Raw genomic sequence first — 16,771 nt, 5'->3', positions numbered from 1 at the left:
ACATCTTACAGACACTTTTTTTTTTTGAAGGTCATGGTTTTGTTTTGTTATGTTGTGTTTGTTTCAGATACTGTGAGTGAGAAAGAGCTATGTAAATAAAGCTAAACAGAAAAGGCTCAGATGGCTCCAGCTGAATTAGAAATGACCCAGGCACTAAGAGTTGAAGCTCTTGAGTTACAATCATCCACCTCTGTGGGGACAGTGGTTGGGAGCAGCTTTCTCACAGCGTATTTGTAACCTGGGCAAGACAGAGAAACGGAGGCAGAAGCACATGGTCAGGTCTACTCAGTCAGAACATGAATGGGTTAGACGGCCAAAGGCATGACTCTTTAGGTAATTCAAGAAGCCGGTTGGAAAACCCACATGAGTGGTTTCCCAGCTCTCTCTGTCAAAGAGGATTTCTGTGCAAGGAGAAACACTGAGAAGAAAGAGTGTAAATATAAACACATACACTGGCAAAGTGCAGACGAAGCCGAGGGAAGGTAACACAGAAGAAAAAGCTGCTGACCACATAATTAACGTGCCGAAGTGAAGAAAACACAGAAACGACTTTATAATGACCGAGAATACCCTGAACAGATGCCGCCGTCGCTTCTCCGACACGCAAAGCAACAACTAAAATGAAGTGTTGAAAAACAGAAAAATTAAACACCCCACACAGACTTTTCAGTATGCTCAAAACACTGTAGCACAGCCAGACCGTATAAACCATTTGTTAAAAAAATATCTTCTCTTATATCGTATGAACACACGTTGAACGGTCCCCTCGCCGGTGTTCACTGGTGAGCTCACCCCTGTGTGCGTCGCTGCCGCGTCAGCTCAGCCCGGCTCTGCGGTGTCTCTCGAACTCTCACACGTCTGCTTGCAGCTCCAGTAATGATGTGGATTAGAACAACCGTTTCTTGAGTAAATACGATCTTTCTGATGCCTGCAGTATCATCAAGACACGACCGGGGTCATATCCCACAACTGTGAGAAGGAAAAGAAAACATCTGATGAACTAAAAATTCAGCTGTGTTAAGGATCAACAGTCTTTCTCAGCAAATGCAAGTGAACGTTTTAATGGGACAAGCAACTACCAGCTATACTAACATGTCTTAATCTACTGACTAGTATTTTGCCACGAAAATGTTTAATATAAACTTCAAAACCATGGCTGTGGGGAATTGTAAGCCAGCCAGTGGAGAATAAGGCAGATCAGATTCATGTAAGGGGCGAGGGAATGGACATGTGTTAGTCAGGTCGCGTCTCAGCTGTGGCCCCTCCTGTCCTGGGCCTCTGCGGGTAGGACCACATCTATGCCGTCCAGCACAGTCCTCAGAGTGCCCTGGAGGAATGCTTCTAGATTAACTGATCTCATGGGGAAAAGATCTTGTTTATTCCTTGTTGGCTTATTGGAATCCTTCCTTTCCTTCGAGGCTCCACTAAACCCCACCGCCTTCCAGAAGCCACCTCCAGCAGCCCCGTCTCCGTCTAAGGTAATGCTTGCCTGGATCACTCTTTTGGCTGCTGAACACATGACCTATTATTAACCGTCAAAAAGACAGAGTAAGTCCCTAATAGACTTGCCCGTTCCCTGCAGCCAAGACCACGTCTGGCTTTGGTGTGTGCAGCCGTGTCCTGGTGTGGGGCCTTGTACATAATGGGTTCTCAAAAATGCTCACCGCTGAGAGTAACCTTGTGAGCAGACCTCACACAGTCTTGGGGCTCCGGTATGTTTACACGGGGCCCAAGATGGAAAGCTTCTAAAATACGATAGCATCCTACCTTAATAACCTTGTCAGTTCCAGAAGTCAGTAACCATCCTCTGGTTGCATCAAAATGCACATGCACAATGTTATGTTTACTGTCATGGAAGGTAGCCGTGGGTGCACGTCTGAAAGGAGCAGAGTTAAGTTTCCGAGAGTGAAAAGTCGTGACACAAGAATGAAAGAGATCTAAGGTGTCATTAAACTCTAATTTGCAGCCAAATGGCTAAGACTGCTTTATATTATTTTTAATTTTTTAGATGTTTATTTATTTTTGAGAGAGACATACACATAGAGTATGAGTGGGGGAGGGGCAGAGAGAGAGGGAGACACAGAATCCCAAGCAGGCTCCAGGCTCTGAGCTGTCAGCACAGAGACGGATGCAGGGCTTGTACTCAAGGACCATGGGATCATGACCTGAGCCGAAGATGGATGCTCAACTGACTGAGCCACCCAGGCGGCCCAATTTTTTAATTTGTTAAAAAGATTACTTACTTTTAAGTAATGTCTCTAACCAACGTGGGGCCCCAACTCACAACTTCGAGGTCAAGAGTTACATGCTCTACTGACTGAACCAGCCAGGCGCCCAAGACTCACTTTAAAACTACTCTTTAGACCTACCATTATTCCCCAGGAATCTGTTAATGATTTTTGTTCTTAAGGTGAAAGGATTCTTATCTTCTCCAAGATGGGAAGGTGATGATGACACTTCCCAAAGTCTTAAGGATTACTTGTTGCTCTGATATAGCCTATGAAACTCTCTACTGACGCTTTTGACAAATCTTAAAACAAACGCCTCGGTGCTTTTGCTAAGTCTCAGAAAGACTTGTGGGTACCTGTGCCTATTGACAGCAGAAGGCATACTGTTTCGAAGCCTCAGATACTATTACCATCCAGCTGAAGGGCTGCCTAATCTCTTCCCTCGTTCTCCTGGTGTAACTGCAGGTTTCGGTTTTCTATGGTGTTCTAACACTTCGACAAGTAAAACAGCCTATCAACAAACATCATTATTTGTTTTGTATTTTTTCATCTGTGTTTTTTTTTTTTCCAGTTACGAAGGCTTGTCAACTGCCTCAGTGGCCTAGAGGCAATGCAGAAGAGGCAGGACAGGCAGTGACATGGGGAAGAAGGGGAAGGAGGGACACGGAAGGAGACGGCTGTCCTCTCCTCATGTTTCAAGGGGCCCCACTCTGCAGCGGGCTCTCTGAAGATGGCCGTAACCTGTGGCTAAGTGTGCAGCACAGATCTTGAGTATTTTAAGACTGTCACTTTAAAATATATCTAGAATTCAAGATTTAGGGTCAACGTGCCGTTGCCTAGGCTCTCTGGGTCTGTGTCTTTATCTATAAAAAGAAGAATTAATTTAGAAGATCTCTGAAGTCTCTTGCAGCTCTCTAATTTAATGAAAAGAACTCGTTAATTCCATCACATATGATGGGTGGAAAATAATCAACGAACATACATGCTTATTGATGCAAGGGCATCTTAGTTTATCTTTGATATGGATAAGTAAGAAGGAAAAAGACACATAAATTAGGGTCATCTGTAAGAGAACACTTTGGTTTATTAATTGCCAAGAATTTCCTTTAAATGCTGATTTCCTCCAGTGCATTTAAAAAAAAATTTTTTTTAAACGTTTTATTTTATTTTTGAGACAGAGAGAGACAGAGCATGAGCTGGGGAGGGGCAGAGAGAGACGGAGACACAGAATCTGAAACAGGCTCCAGGCTCTGAGCTATCAGCACAGAGCCTGATGCGGGGCTCGAACCCACAGACCGCGAGATTATGACCTGAGCCCAAGTCGGACGCTTAACCGACTGAGCCACCCAGGAGCCCCCTCTGGTGCATTTTAAATGCGTTTCTATATACGTGCCACTTTCAAGATATCCATCTTGGACTTAAAACGATTCTACTATAGACAAGGTGTGGGAGTAGGTGGGGAGAATCGGGCAAGTAAGTTTTCCAGGAGAGCCTGCCGTCACACACTGTTTCCTTCTGGGGCACGTTGTAAGTAGTGGCATTGAAGAGGTAACACAGATGTGCCCCTCCACACCCACCCCCCATCCCCCTAATGCTGACGTGCAGGAACCTAAGGTCCTAGGTTATGGGGCAAGACCAGCAAGCAAGACTGAGTAGCTGGACAGCCGGTAGTCCGGGGCTCTTAGGTAGAGTGACTTAGTGCTTCTGGAGAAGACGCAGCCTCTGGAGCCTATGGGCTGACTCAGCTCCTATAAAGATACCAGCTTGGGCTGGAAAGTGAAGCTTGGGCTCCTGGACTCCTGAGCTCCTCTCAAGGAAATAAACAATAGAAGAGTTTGCTGGAAGAACATCTGTTTGCAGTGCACGTGTCCTTGGGGTGGAGAAAAGCACGGAAGACGTGAATTCTTTATGTGGACTCTCTTTTCCTGTCTTGTAAGAGAACACATATCTCTTGGCAGAAAGGAGGGCTTTGTCCACTTGCCATTGTCTATATTCTATACACTTTTTAAAGTTTATTTATTTATTTACAGAGAGGGTGAGGGAAAGCATGAGAGAGAGAGGGAGAGAGAATCCCAAGGAGGCTTCGTGCTGGGAGTGCAAGCCTGATTTGGGCTCAGTCCGATGAACCGTCACATCATGACCTGAGCCAAAACCAAGAATCAGACACTTAGCTAACTGAGCCACCCAGGCGCCCCGCCACGGTCTATATTCTAGACCGGCAGGAGCTAGGACACTGCTGGTCATGGCCGAGGTGGCGTGGGCAGCTTCCCAGATCACCTTCTCTCCTTAGCCCTGGAAACCCTGCACGCTGCCGGAACTCACTCTTCATCGGTGATGGCCTCGTGGCAGCTGTCACAGACCCTCACTTCAAACTCGAAGCCCATCAGGGGGATGGAGGAGCGCTTGGAGCTGCACTTGTCGCAGACGGCCTTCCCACACTTGCGGCAGTGGTGCTGGAGGGAGAGAGAGCACACTCTTGCTGCCGCTCCCACTCCTCGGCCTCGCCAGCTTCAGGCGTGGTCAGCAGTGTCCAGGTGAGGATGCTCAGCAAGAGTGCCCCACGAAGCTGAAGGACACACCAGGTATGTTCTCTTTGCGGGCTCTTTATTCAAATGGAGAGCTGTTGGAGAGATACCTGCTTGTGCCGCCACACCCCCCTTCCCCCACCCCTACCACGGCCCCCCTTTGCCCATTCTTGGTCCTTGCCAGATATCATTAGTATGAACCCCACAGATCACGGACGAAGGAGAACATGAACGAAACCCACTTCAGTCTACTGCCTACACTGTGGCCATGCTCCGGCTAGGGGACGAACCCTGATTTCCTCGGGGAGGTCCAAACCCAACCAGGAATCAGACTGAAAATGCTGCATTATTATGAGTAGATCTAAATGACTAACACTAAGATGGCAGGAGAGAAAGGGAGATTATTAAGAAAGAAATAAATACCACTTATATAATTTCATGGTATGATATGAAACCTATGAGCTATGAAAACTATGAGCTAAGCATGACCCCTCTAATTTTAAGGTGTATTTCGGTAAATGCCACTGGAATTCTAAAACCATATCCCTTAACCCCTTGGAACAAGGCACTCCAGAAACTGAATCCAGAAGGAATGGGCTGGAGGAGATAAGGAAATAAATTAACGTGCAGTCACGTTAGAACTGACCCCCACCACAACTCCTGCCCGGGGTGCTGGTTCTTCTAAGATTACAGGTGAAGTCATTTCCACTCTATTACATTCTGATGAGGGATCTGTACCACCCACCTGTCGGAGGCCAATTTTCTTACTGTCCCACATTTGCTTGAAGTTCCAGAAGAAAGGCTGATCACATTTTTGGCAGGAGTCGCTGTCCAACCACTCAGGGGTCTTGTGAAATAAAGCACAACAACAGGACACAGTGAGAAGCAGTGAGGACAATGGAACCATTGACGCTGATGAAAGTTACAGAATCAAGACGTGTTTGTAAAAACAGAGGTGTGACTGCTCAGTGAGTCACTGGAAAAAGATTCACCGAATGCCTAATGTGCGTCGAGCCCAGCGGATGGAGTGGTGAATAAAAAGAATCTGTGTCATCATCGGGCTTATAATTTATCAGGGAAGACAACACAAGAAAATATTATTAATGTCAGTTATTTAAGTACAAGGAGGTGCCAAGGGCTGAGAAGGCGAGGCAGAGTACCATGAGAGTGGAATGGCATGGGGGGGGGGCGTGTCAGGCACACTCCCCTGGCTGGGGCCACATCACGGAGTCCTGACAGCTGTGTTGATTTCATCGCATATTCTCGGATCGTATACAATTATATTTGCTCTGGCTGCATATAATTCTGTGTGACTGCCCATGACACACAGACACAGCCACCTGTGTCGGAAGGATACAACCTGGCCTCAGTGGGTACTCAGGGAAGCTGCCTGTCCACCGTCCACCCACGGCAAGGGTGACGCTTTGCTCTCTGCCTCATGGACCACATACTATTCTGCCTCTGTTCACTATTTCCCAACCCCATGACGAGTACTCAAAACTATGTCAAATAGGTTTAAAAGGTGTGTTAAGCTTAAAGTTAGTCCTTAGCAAATCTTTACGGATTATGCAAATGATGATTCTACATCAGTTTCTACTGTTCCATCTTCAACTCTATACATTTCATCATTTGGCAGAGAGACTGATCTCTTTCCACATATCACTGAACCCAAGGAACCTGGAAAAATATATCCAACTCCAGAGCCTGGAGCCTGCTTCCTATTCTGCGTCTCCCTCTCCCTCTGCCCCTCCCCTGCTCATGCTCTGTCTCCCTCAATCTCTCAGAAATAAATATTAAATAAAAGAAAAATTAAATATAAAAAAGTGAATTCCAGGAAACTCCAATGAGACTCACAGGACACTTCCCATATAGAAGAAGCCTGAGATCAAACAAGTGTGAGAAATATGACAAACAATAGCCCGCCCCCTCCCTCTATGAGATTCAACGGACAGTAGCAGAGCCAAGGTTCGGAAAGGCTCTTTTCTGTTGATGTAATCCTCTTCCAAAGAAGACCTACAGGACAGATTTTGGGGTTTAGCCTATTCTCACACCTCCAAGCAGCAATGAACCTAAAACTATACACATTGTCTCAAAAAAGAAAGGTAAAAAGGTGACATTTTAGGAGTTCCAATTCCTGGTCTATTTACTTTATCAAGACCAAAGAGTTATTAAGAAGTAAAGCCTTGATTTGCTTTGTAAGTTTCATGCTCTAATTAGTTTAAAGAAAGATTTAACAAAATAATACAAAGTTTTCAGGCAAAAACATTTCATCCCTAAAAGATTTATGTATGTTGTGATTTTTCAAAACACTTATCATGCAGGGAAATTTACAAAAAAGTCACACACACGCACTACCCATCTTTTATAAGGAAGCATACAGGTTTAGGACATACATCAAATGCATCATAGTGGGTGTCTATGAGGGGGAAATGGGGGGTTAAGGATCAGGAAAAGGGAAAAAAATCAGCATGTGTACTATGTTCCCACCCTACTACCCCCCAAAATGCTTGTACACGTGTATTTGCAGAGAAAACTGTAAGGAAGGACTTTTGCCAACATGTTACAGTGATATTTCTGGGGTGGTTGACATCTTTTCTTTTTGTTAATGAGCATTCTGTAATTTTTCTGCAAAGAACATGCATTATATACACTTCTAAAAAATGGTAACGATTTTTAAAAAAATGGATCTCACTAGCGCAGGTTTAGCCTGTGAGATGTCAACTCGATGCGCACCCAGCCACTCAGTCTTCCATCTGCTCCCCCAATGCCACCTCGCTGCCACACCATCACCTGTGACTGCTTCTACTGCTTACAAGCATAGGGTGTGACTTCTCTCGTCACCTTGTCTTTACTTGTGGTGTCTCCTGTCCTGGTCGGAGCACATCCAGGCCCCATCAAGCTATCAGCGCCATGTCCTTCCACAAGCTCTCTGCTGTGAAAGTTAGCCAACAGCGGTCACACCCCTTCCTAAATACCCGGCACTAACGTTCTATCGTACGGCAACTATAATCGAATCCTTCATACCACTTAATAACAGAAAAGACCCACATGTCTTTTCTTCCAGAAATTCTGCCAGCACAGGGACTGCTTCCTAACTGTCTCCAGCCTCCTGAGTTAAGCACCTTGCCAACAGCACTTGCCATGACCCAGAAGTAGCTCCGCGGACACAGCTCAGGGGATTTATATGTATAAAAGATGGCCCTTGCAAAAATGGCTGGAACTATCACTCAAAGAAGACGATTCAAAACAGTCAGCCAAGTACCAAGTGCCCCTACGGCTGCATGTCAAAGGGCATAACTTAAGCAAGATGACTCAAAGGACAGCCCATCATCCACTTGGTTTCATCCCTGGAAACCGCATCATTATCCTCTTTGGGGCCTCTGTCCATCAAGGGTGGAGGCCGCATGCACTGAGGGAAAAGAGCCAGGTGCCCTCCCCCGCCCTTGGTCTGGTCAGTTAGGCCTGGGAAGAAGTCAGGACAGACTAGGTGTGACCGTCCCTCACCCAAAGCAGGCTACAGCACAGAATGCACAGGCACACAGACAGCCTGACTGGTGTGACCCGCACACGCTGCCCCAGTTTCCCTGCTGTTACACTGAAGGGGCCAAGTGCTACTTTCAAAAGCAATATTCTACAATTCCCCACTTCCTAACAGTAATGATCATTTTAATTAGCTACTAATAGAACTCCCATGGATTTATGGTTTGGGCAAGTCAGGCTTTAATCTTCTTAAGCATTTAATTACTGGCATTTGAAAGGCATTACACTGTGGATAATAGCAACTACTCTCTTGAAATGAGATTGGGGTGAGTGCATGGAAAGAAGTTGGGAAATTGCTTTTGTCTTTTTAAAGTGTTGTTTTTCTGTCTAATTCTTGCACCCTGCAAAGAAATAAATTAGAAGAATATACACCGTCAAAGGGAAAGTTCACCCAGCATAATTCTAGGGAAATGAGAAAACGGTTAACTTCAAAGTCCTTGTCAAGGGAGATATTCAGTAAACAGATCAGTTGTTATGATGCTCAAAGATGGAAAAAGAAAACTCATAAAAAAAAAAAAAAAAGAATCCTAAGATAAAACTTACATGTATGCGTCAAAATGGCAAAGTATATATTTGCGTCTGGAGAATGGTTAAAGTACAAAAATAGTTATTTCTGATATTTCTATTAATATCAAACTAAAGACTCTGACTTCATCAAGGACCACTTCTCACGCATCAGCCACCGATCTCTAACATAAAGCCCATGGGTTTTCTATGCTCCTAGGGCACTTTAAGGAGGAATCGTCTGAAAATAGATGGTTCCCTTTCTCTCCTCTGAACTTTGGTTGTGAATGGAGCAACAGATTCAAGGTCTAAACAGCTTAGTCTTGGTGGAAATTCTTATGAAATCTCTAATACGTGAATGTTACATGCCAATTTGTGAGGGGTACAAAAAACGGGATTTCCTTTTGTACTAGGAATTTTTTATTCTCTGACATAACATGTCTTATTTCATGGTTTAATCATAAAAGAAATAAGACATGACCAGAAGGGGAGGCTGAGGCGTTTCTCTGCAGAGCCGGAGCCGCAGGGTCCAGCCCAGCCCGGCGGCCCTGAAGTGGTCCTGTGACCTGCCGTGTGACACGTACCTCCTGCCGCTCCACATCCATGTTCCAGACCACAATCCCACCATCACCACCGCAGGAGATGAGCTGCCGTGTGTGCTGCGCATAGGAAAGGGCCTGGACTTTGTCGCTGCAAAAGAAAGCGAAGGTCAGTGACAGTTTTGGAGAGCAACGGAAAGCCCTGAGAGCAACGGAAAGCCCTAAAGGCAGGAAGCCCAGCAAAGTCAATCAACGCGCATGCTCACCCTGGAGCCCCAAGCCTGGATCTTAGAAATCAGATGGAATTAAAATGTTTATTTAAGACACTGAGGCCCCAGGAAGAGAGAGTCTTTGTCAGTTACCAACACTTAAGGGAAAAAGCTGATTACTGAACTCAGTGGAAGATGGTACTGGCCCCTTCCTTAACTGATTCATTATATAAAATCTGTGGCACATGTTCGTGCTCTATTTGTTCAAAAGTCATGATTTTACCTTTTTTTAAAAAAAATTTATTTTAGAGAGTGTGTGAGTGGTGGAGAGGGACAGAGGGAGAGAGAGAGAGAAAAAAGAGAGACAGAGGGAATCCTGAGCAGGCTCCACGCCACTGCGGAGCTGGACGGGGCTCAATCCCACGACCCTAGGATCACCACCTGAGATGACATCAAGAGTTAGATGCTCAACCAACTGAGCTACCCAGGTGTCCCTGATTTCACCTTTAAAAAAAAAAGTATCCTTTTTTTAATGTTTATTTTTGAGAGACAGAAACATAGAGTGTGAGTGGGGGAGGGGCAGAGAGAGAGGGAGACAGAATCTGCAGCAGGCTCCAGGCTCCCAGCTGTCAGCAGAGAGCCCAGTGTAGGGTTTGAACTCATGAATTGTGAGATCATGACCCAAGCCAAAGTTGGATGCTTAACCGACTAAGCCACCCAGGCACCCCCAAAAAGGTATCCTTTAAGAGTATTGGCAGTCATTCAAGGGAATGCCCACTGCATTCCTCCTAGAGCCAGGTAAACCATGTTGCCTGAGGAGTGAGGCACATCATGGTGGCTTCAGCCAAAGGGTACCATTTCTTGGCTTCCAGAGTAAAACCAAAGGAGCAGTAGACTTGAGTTTTGTCGACTCTCTATTTTCTCTAGTTTTCATTCCCTCTCTACTCATTATGTGTTTTATTTTTCTTTCTAGTTCATACATAGCTGACAAATTATTCCCTCTTGGGGACAGCCAAGACCATTTCCATGGTCTGACAATTTAATGATCACTAAAGAAAGGTAATATACATTATTTTCCATTGGGTTGGGGGAATAAGAAATCTGACTTCTTGGTTGTTTCTGATTGAATATGTTTCTATTTTGAGCTCAAATCAATTAAGGATTCTGTGCCCACTGGGAAGGAGAACAACTCCTTGAAATCTGGACTGGTGATTTTTTGTGTGTGTTTTTGTGTTTCCTTTTGACTCGCACCTGAAGTTGTGGAACAGATGCTGCTGAAGCCCCATGTCTCTGTGTCTACACCAGCAAGGCCTGTCCCTCTCATGTATGGAGTGCTATTCTATCTATTTCTAGAGGGTGTCAACAACTTAGATTATAGTATTATTTCTTTTTTATTTTTTTAATTTATCTTTTTTTTTAGATTATAGTACTTTTTAAATTATAAGAACTTGTTCTATTTGGCTTATAAAGAGAAACAAATGCTTACAGAAATGGATTCTTCCTAAACATAACAGAAAAAAAGGAAATGGAGCCTCTAAAACTTTACATTTACTAGACTTATTATTATTTTACAGAAAATACTAACTCAAGAACATTTTAAGAATCTAAGTTCAGAGAGCTGAGGTTAACTCTTTGGCAAGTGAGACTAGTATGGTTGCATTTTAAAACACAGCTATATCTTTCTCTGATTTATCAGTGCTAAGTATAACCCAAGTGTACAAGTTATTTTAATGGGGTTGATTTCTTGTAAAAGTATATGGGGGTAACTAACTGGTCAAATAAGCTAATATTATACTTACATAATGCTTAAGACTATGAAAAATATAAATTCATGTTCAACCGAACTGAATAATTGTTTTGATAAACTTTTTCTATAACTAGCAGTTATGTTTTATAGCACATCAACTTAAAGATAATCCCTAAGATCTTTAGGTAACTTAAAATGGACTAATATTAAGTTGAACTAAATGATAAATAATCATCGGATACCAACTTAGATAAGTTCTAAGTAAGTCAGAATACTGAAACTTTGATTACAAAGCATAATGTTATGTTTATGTTTCCTTTTTATTTTTTACATTATAGAGAGGCTATCACTTAGGTGAGTCATGTCAGTGAACAGGTTCATGTACACCACCTTAAGGAGACACACAAGTGGTGTACGTTGCAGTGGAAATTTCTGTTGTGTGTGCTCATGAGCTTTGCTAGCCTGCTAGGATGCTTACATGTGACAGTGTTCAATTATCCACAGCCTCCCGCCTCCCAAGTTTCTCTGTGAAATATACGTTAGTCACTTTGGCTAATTATTATAATTAAAATGGGTGGTTGAGACTATGCCAGGGGCAATAATAGAAACAAGATATACCTATCCATGGGCTTTTGTTTTTCAAAGAGAAAATAGAATAGTTTTGGCTTAAAGCAATGTTTCTCGAACTTTTTTTGTCTCGGGACCCCTTTACGCCCTTAGAGCTTATTTGAGGACACCAAAGAGCTTTGGTTTAAATACGTGATAACTATCAATATTTGTTGTATTTGAAATAAAAAAAATATATTGATTCCTTTGGAACTAGCAATGGATCCATTCCATTTTAATATAAATAACATATATTTGATGAAAATTGACTGTATTTCCCAAAGTGACACATTCTGATGACAAAAATGGCACTGTTGAACATTTCTGCAATTCTTTCCAATTAATATCTGGCTTAACAGGAGGGAGTGAGCTGAATGATCATCTCTTTTTGGATTATTCTGATGCCATTCATCATGCAGCCTCTGCAAAACTCCATTCTGCATTTTTGAGAGAATACGGATGAATAAGGCAGTTCTAAAGTAAAGTATAAATTTGTTCCAGAAAATGAGGAAGAAAAATGAAGGACAAAACTTGGAACGTGAATTTTATTTGCTTTGGTTTATAATACTTGAGTCTGAAAAAAGAGCAATAAAATGCTCTTAAAATCTTGGCATGGCTCCCTCAGTTTTGATGGCCTGCTTCCTTGCCTAACTGATTAATGCCGTTGACTACAATGCAAAAGGCTATTCTTTACCTTCTATAGAATCTGCCTAGCTAGCAAAGATTCTGTGTGTCGCCACAATTATTTTCAGAGCTTTATGTCGACTTGGTTAAAGTCCCAGAAACATCTTTGACAACTCTTTTGATTGTGCCCTTCCCAGACTATACCCTGTCTTTTGAAAACATAAAATAAAAAATTTGGGATACAATTTACACCGACAACTATCTTTGAGGTTTCCTGGAGGGAACCTTGAGAATTGTAAAGATGTATTCCTTTGCCTCAGAAAAAGAGAGATGCTATAAATAACCGCATTTGTTTGCTGTGCTGCTATTTTAAGAGTTTCATGGGAGGAGCTGTCAGATCATAAGAGATGCCCGGTCTTCCCTGGTCAAGTCAGTATAGATAAGATGTTATTAATACATAAGGACTTCCAAAGTTGCATATTTTATGGGAGGATCCTGTAGATTTACCAGAGCTCTCATTGTCTAAATACTGGTCAAAACTCTTGGGAAATAGTTATGGAGGCTATCTCAATAGAGAATTTTATTCTCTTCCATTATGATATTATCTGTCAAAGTAAAAAACCCCCAAAACACAAAAAACAAAACAAAACAAAAAACCCCAAAAAACCAACCCTAACCATTAAAGTCTGTATAATCTATAGGTAACTTCTGTTTCACTGTGATGCTTGCCTGAGGGCTCTGCTATAATCTATAGACCAGAAAGGATAATCTTGAGAGTTTCACAGAAAAGGATGACACGTACCACGTATTTAAAAATATTGCTATTTCAAAGAACAGACTCTCGGGCAAAGGCAACACAGCTGACATGGCTTAGACAATTTTTAAGCTGTGCTAGTGGACCAAGTCAGGATTTCCTTGGATTTCTGGACTCTTTTCAGTCTGGCTGCAGATAGCTTCACGAATGCAGACTACTAAAGCAAGAACGAGCTGAAGAAGAATTAATTACACAGGTCTGAATGAACTGAAGAGGGACATTTTACTATGGTTATCTGTCTGGAAAACTGTTGATGTTGTTTGAAGGTTCTCTGGATCTATGAGGCTGCCTTTTCTCTTACTTTTTTACCCTATGTCTAACCTATAATCTAGTAAACTCTGCTTTGATAAGCTAAAGGAACAGTTGAAAATGACATCCAGTTTTCAATGATTCCCCCAGAATTAAAAAAAGTACTACTGAATCCCCTTAAATTTAATGGCAATAGATTTAGTTCATAGGTTCGGTTAGCATCTATCCAAAGGATATGACTTGGCAAGCAAGTCCTTACCTAGAGTGAGTGATATAAGAGAATGGTGCTCATTGAATCAGGTATGATGAGCCACTTGAACTTATGGAGTGCCTTCCCAGGAAAACTGGCTGAGTACTGGGTTTACAGGGTCCTGGCCTTTTGAGTAGTAAGGAAACTACCAGGCCAGGCACCTGGCAAATGTTGGAAACCTTAAGGAATTCGACCAAGGTTGTAAATAAGAGAGGTGAAATACGGTGGAGAATCTTTGGGGCTTGCTTTCCTAATCTTGACATAGCAAATAACAGAGGCTTTGAAAAGCCCAATCCAAGATTCCTTATAAAAACTTGCAGGCAGAAGTTAATTTTGCAGGCTTGCTAGTTACTGTTGAACACTGTTTGGCTCTATTATTTGCAAAGCAAACCAAGAAAACCTATATGGTTAATGAACACTCTCAGCGTACAATGTAAATAATGAGGCCAAACCTTATGAGATCAACCTTTTGTGATCAAGAATAATCTTTGAGATTATGGTGATTACAGGAGAGGAGTGGGGGAAGACTTATCAGACACACTGTGAAGCAATGAAATGGGTAAAAAGAAATTACTAGTGGGGCGCCTGGGTGGCTCAGTCAGTTGGGCGTCCGACTTCGGCTCAGGTCATGATCTCACAGTTCGTGGGTTCGAGCCCCGTGTCGGGCTCTGTGTTGACAGCCAGCTCAGAGCCTGGAGACTGTTTCCAATTCTGTGTCTCCCTCTCTCTCTCTCTGACCTCCCCTGCTCATGCTGTCTCTCTCTCTCAAAAATAAATAAAGCAATTAAAAAAATCTTAAAAAAAAAAAAAGAAATTACTAGTATCTTCAAATGGAATATCAGGTATTACCTAGCATACCTTTTGGGGTTATCTGATTCTATAGAGGCCTGCATCTTTCAGTACCCTTAACTGTGCTATTTTATAACTCTGTAAGTTATATGAACCTGGTATTGCAAACGAATCTTTCAATGATGATATACCTAATCCCCCTACCCTGCCCCTCCTATGGAAGAAGCCAATTGTGAATCTACCTACAGATTGATTTCAGTTCGCCACTGTCTATGCATCCGTCTGGTCTTTGGATTTTCCTTTGAACTGGCTGTAACAGCTTACTAGTCCCTTTAATTTAGTCATTAATTTAGTAATTAATGACTAATATAAAATCTTCACTGGGTATCTGTTTAAAAAGAGTCCACTGTTTTCTTCTCTCTTGGTTGTTACCTCACACATTTTAAAGTATGGAGCGCCACCATTCTGACATTCAAGGGCAAGAAGGAAATCCATCTACTCGAAGACACTCGTAACGCTGTGATTTGAACTACATTTCGTTTGTTCAGGTATCTTGATACACACCAGTGATCGTGCAAAACCAAAATAAGCTACAGAAGGCACTGCTTTGCCACTCATAGCTAGCAGCAACATTCAGCAACAAATACATAATTTATGGGACTCCAATACTGTTAATATTCCAACACAGACGAGTGGAACACAGTGATGAATGCTGGATTCCAAGCTTTGTAATAAAGCGGCTCAGGGACTTCTTGATTTAAGGATTCACAATATAACTACCTTGCAGTTAAAAACGAGGTTAGGGAACATCCCCAGGTTCACAGATTGAGGGTTATAAAGAACAAAAGATACCTTCTTCTTACATTCATGTTTCATCTGACATCAGTGTAGCGTTTATACTAGGAAGCATTTCACAACGGGTTATTATTTCACAAGTGAGAGCTCTATGTATTGCACTGCAAATGCTCTTACCAGTGCACAAAACCCTCACTTTTCAAAACTACCAGGATCTGTCATCTGCAAAGACTACACTTATTAGGAATGGCCTCATTTCCCTTCTCAGCAGCCCTAGAGGGAACATAGGTCTTAGTAGGCTTATGTACATAATCTGGCAGGGGGCGGGGGGGGTGTCTCATGCACAATGAAAATGCAGGCTCCTTGCTAAAAATGTACTAACAATGACAAGATGGTGACAGCAGGACACTAACCCAAGCGTGGGGCCTGTCCAAGCATGGGGCCCTGTGTGACTGCACAGATAGCACACCCCCGAGGCTGGTGCTGTGTCTGAGGCTTCTTAAGGAAAAAGGGTAGAGAAGCCTTTCTTTATTCTTTTTATAGAAACAGATTTTCAGACATAAGGTAACATCTGCCCCAATGCAACTTAGGTCCTCTTCTGTCTCCTGAGAGCAGTATAGCAGCTTTCATTTCTTTGATGAAAAGTCCTAGGTTACTTGGTGAAAATCTAGTAAGTTATGCACCTGCTCCCAGCGAGGTTGCTCTCTTATATTCAGAATCCCTATATTCGTAAGTCTCCCAAACGTCCAAGGACCAGAAAAGGCTCATGAGTAATCCACACATGTGAGGTATCCCCTGGCTACCGGATACTTGGGCCCATCTCACACCAAAGGGACCCCGGATGGATCTGCCTCCCTGGGAATCCTTGGATCGCAGCCAGCCTGAACCTGAACTCAGGGATCCTGCCTGGGAGGGCTAGTTCAAGATCAGCAACGTTTGGCGGTTTCCTGGCTAAGGTGAAAGATCAGAGTAGCCGCTACCCTTTTGTCCACTTGCAATTTCCTGAAACACTGTCCTGACTTCACGCAGTCCTATTTTGGGTAACCTCCTGATTCCAAGAACGATAAGAACCTATTCATCTCCTAAGATCCAAATCTAGAGTGACTCCTTCCACTGAGACTTCCCATTTTTCAGTACTGTCCCAAACTGTCCCATCTTGTCCCTAGTCTCATGCGTCTATAGCACAGTACTATTTAGGCAGTGGCTGTTTTCATAGTGACCTTTATATCCAAAGTGTCTACTATAAAGTCTGGTATACAGACAGAGCTCAGTAAGCGTTTGTTGAATGTAATATAAATAGAGAGAGTAGGTACATGTGGCAATACTTCCAATGAAAATGCTATGTTCAAAGA

General features: G+C 42.9%; 1 protein-coding gene across 2 annotated transcripts in view; it reads right to left on the bottom strand.

Annotated features, from left to right (window-relative positions):
- Nucleotides 1-515: 515 nt before the first annotated feature.
- WDFY2 (WD repeat and FYVE domain containing 2) overlaps nt 516-16,771 on the bottom strand; it is a 169,469-nt gene continuing 153,213 nt past the window's right edge. For both annotated transcript variants that reach the window (XM_039236090.1, XM_039236091.1), the window contains exons 8-12: nt 9,382-9,487; nt 5,499-5,600; nt 4,551-4,681; nt 1,768-1,876; nt 516-969 (exon numbers count right to left, since the gene is read on the bottom strand). In XM_039236090.1, the coding sequence (XP_039092021.1) occupies nt 940-969; nt 1,768-1,876; nt 4,551-4,681; nt 5,499-5,600; nt 9,382-9,487 (478 nt within the window). In that variant the 3' untranslated portion in view covers nt 516-939. The remainder of the gene's footprint in view (nt 970-1,767; nt 1,877-4,550; nt 4,682-5,498; nt 5,601-9,381; nt 9,488-16,771) is intronic.

This window comes from Hyaena hyaena, unplaced genomic scaffold (genome assembly GCF_003009895.1).
Source record: "Hyaena hyaena isolate Hyena2069 unplaced genomic scaffold, ASM300989v1 scaffold_106, whole genome shotgun sequence".
NCBI classification, from domain to species: Eukaryota; Metazoa; Chordata; class Mammalia; order Carnivora; family Hyaenidae; genus Hyaena; species Hyaena hyaena.
The sequence above is the reverse complement of the archived record's forward strand: the minus strand, read 5'-3'. Positions and strand labels throughout refer to the sequence as shown.